Raw genomic sequence first — 2,762 nt, forward strand, 5'->3', positions numbered from 1 at the left:
GAAGGAAATCACGTGGCAGATTCCTTGGCCAAATATGCAACAACTTTGGATGATGAATGCATGTACTTTCATGAAGCTGACCTCCCTAGTGAAGCTAGAGGAGCAATAAGGATGGATAGAATGCAAATGCCCTCTTTCAGAATTAAAACTACTAAACACTCGTGGTGGTACTTTGATCCACCTTAGGATGATGCTCTCACATATGGAGGTATAATTGTGTTATCGTCTTAAGCTATACAAACTCCATGTTGCGCAGTGCCTTAGGAACAAAGTTATTGTTACATCATACAAGTGCCCCAGTGCACACCATCTTTAAGTTTCGACATCAACACGGTATCAAGGTTTCTACTTAACGTTCAAGACAATATTTGCTAAAAAAAAAAAAAAGATTCCAAATTAAATGAACAAAAATCACAATTACAATTGAAAATAATTAACCAAATTCTTAACACACGCATGAATCTTGATTTTATCAGCATCATTAGCAATATTTAGTTCACCTTCCTGCAGTTGACACGAATTTGGCCTTGGTTCCCAGTCAATGGCTTGATATTTCCCATCTTAATCATAGACTCAGCGAAATCTTTAGAGAAAGTCCCAAGGTTGGTACTATATGTCTTAACAAGATCATCAGTCTGGCCTCCACTAAACAATGCTTGATCAGAATGTAAAATCCCTTTCTTGGACACCAAGTTACTAAAATATTTCGAGTCGAAAAGAGCAGGTGTTGGATCAAGGGAAGCAAGGTTAGAATCACCTCCACTACGTGGACAATTGGCTTGTCGTTGGCTTGCAAAGGTGGAATCAATGTTAGTCTCACTGTATATGCGGTCTCTAAAGGTGAAACACTGAGCAAACCCTAATGTGTGGCCACCCGAGAGCGCGACGAGGTCTTCCTCATCCAAGCCTTGATTCTTGAAGTTGTTGATAAGTGCAGGTAAGTCCATGAATGGAGATGGGATGTCGTTGTTGGCCATGGTTCTACTTGCTGTAGTGGAGTCTCTTCTTCCCAATTTCACTTCCCATGTTGGTCCATGTAGCTGTTCATGTAAAAATGTTTCAGTTTAATTATATACTGAAGGTTCATAACATTTGCAGTATACACAATTAGGTATAACCAGATTTATTATTTGAAGTTTATGAGTTCCTAAATCGACCTCAAGTTAATATATACTAGTAACTGAGTTTGCCGGTATAATATTTATAAATATTTAGTGAATTTCATAATACGCGTATATAGGGTTTTTAAAAAGTTATCGGGTTCATGTGTTAATATATAGGTGGAGGATATCTACAAATTTTGCGTTGACTCTCAAACGCACTATGAGGCTTGATACTAATTCTTTATTTCGTATTCAGCTAAAAATATCTACTTAATCTATCTCAACTTGGGCTTGTAAGTCGATCAGTTTTTGAATAATAGTTCACTAGTTTACTAATTAATCTGGAGTATGATGGACTTTAATTTAAACATTAACTATGGTTAGGAAAAATATTAACAAGTGAAAACCATATTTGTAGCTTATGTTAGGATAGAAGGGGAGTAATACGCACAGCAACTACAGAATCACGAGCTGCAACTGCCAAGATGTCCGCACAAGATACAACCGGACGTCCACAAGCTTTATCAATCTCGGATTTGATTTTATCAATCACCTCAAATCCTCTAGCAGAATTGTTATTAGCTCTAGCAGTCTTTTCACTATCAATAGTAGCCGTTTGATCAAGAAGAATCGAAGCATCACAACCCTTCATTAACAAAACATGCATTAGTAACGACATCTCAATGAATTCATTCCTAACTTCAATATTTTAGGTCAAATACTCAGATGCTTTCACAAATAAAAAATAGGAAGTGCAAGAAAAATAATGTAAGCTCACATTAACGAAACAATCATGAAAATGCAGACGTAGCAGAGAAGCGCCCATTCGTCTCTCTTTCTGGATTGCAGCCTTAACAACCCGATTAATTGTTGGTAAAGCTTCAGGACAAACATCCTCGTAGAAATCATCTGATAATTCTGAAAATGCCATGACTGCTAAACAAAACATGATCAACACATGAAGGAAGAGGAAGCTACGTGAAACCATTATTGATAGTCTATGAAGTTCTGCACTTTCTTTGTGATGTTTCTGATTTTGTGTGATGATGAGAGTAAAATGTGGCTACATTTATAGGTAAGAAAAATGTCGAACTATTGTAACACGACAATGGTTATAGGTTTAGCAACTCTCACAAGAATGAGCCAGACTTTGACAATTTCTGAGAGGACGGTTTTTAAATATTTTCTGGTCCGCGGTATCAATTAATGCACGAAATGTTCAGACTTGGTAATTGTAAATTATTGCAAATTTGAGTGGGTCGGAGTCTCTCGTTTTATGATAATTAAAATCAAACCTACTACTTAGGAAACGACCAGATTAAAACCATATCAATTTTGACTTAGCAAATAAATTGTACGTCGTAATTAATTAACTCCCACTTTGTATACCGGTAGCTTTTTATTGAATTTTTCTCTTTGCATGGCCGTAGCCAATTTTCTTCGAGGATATATGGCCAAAAGATTTACTTCACGAGAATGGTTTATATAGACTGCTATTATATGAGAGAGTTGTTGATATATAAAATAAATAAAAATATGCTATCTCTAACAATTTAAGCTTTCAAATGAGATGGTTTACACTTTGGCGTGTCATCAGCAGACATAGTTCTGGATTCGAGATTCACCATCTATGATGAAAAAGAGTTTTTACGTTTTTCT

At 36.1% G+C, this 2,762-nt stretch overlaps 1 protein-coding gene across 1 annotated transcript; it reads right to left on the reverse strand.

The window, feature by feature from the left end:
* Nucleotides 1-233: 233 nt before the first annotated feature.
* On the reverse strand, nucleotides 234-2,184 carry LOC104104172 (peroxidase 22.3-like). The gene is made up of 3 exons (XM_009612176.4): nucleotides 1,882-2,184; nucleotides 1,555-1,749; nucleotides 234-1,040 (listed from the first exon to the last, which is right to left on the reverse strand). Exons 1-3 carry the CDS (start codon nucleotides 2,089-2,091, stop codon nucleotides 492-494), a joined length of 954 nt encoding a protein of 317 aa, XP_009610471.2. The 5' UTR covers nucleotides 2,092-2,184; the 3' UTR covers nucleotides 234-491.
* Between the last annotated feature and the right edge of the window lie 578 nt (nucleotides 2,185-2,762).

Source organism: Nicotiana tomentosiformis, chromosome 10 (genome assembly GCF_000390325.3).
Source record: "Nicotiana tomentosiformis chromosome 10, ASM39032v3, whole genome shotgun sequence".
Classification (NCBI taxonomy): Eukaryota; Viridiplantae; Streptophyta; class Magnoliopsida; order Solanales; family Solanaceae; genus Nicotiana; species Nicotiana tomentosiformis.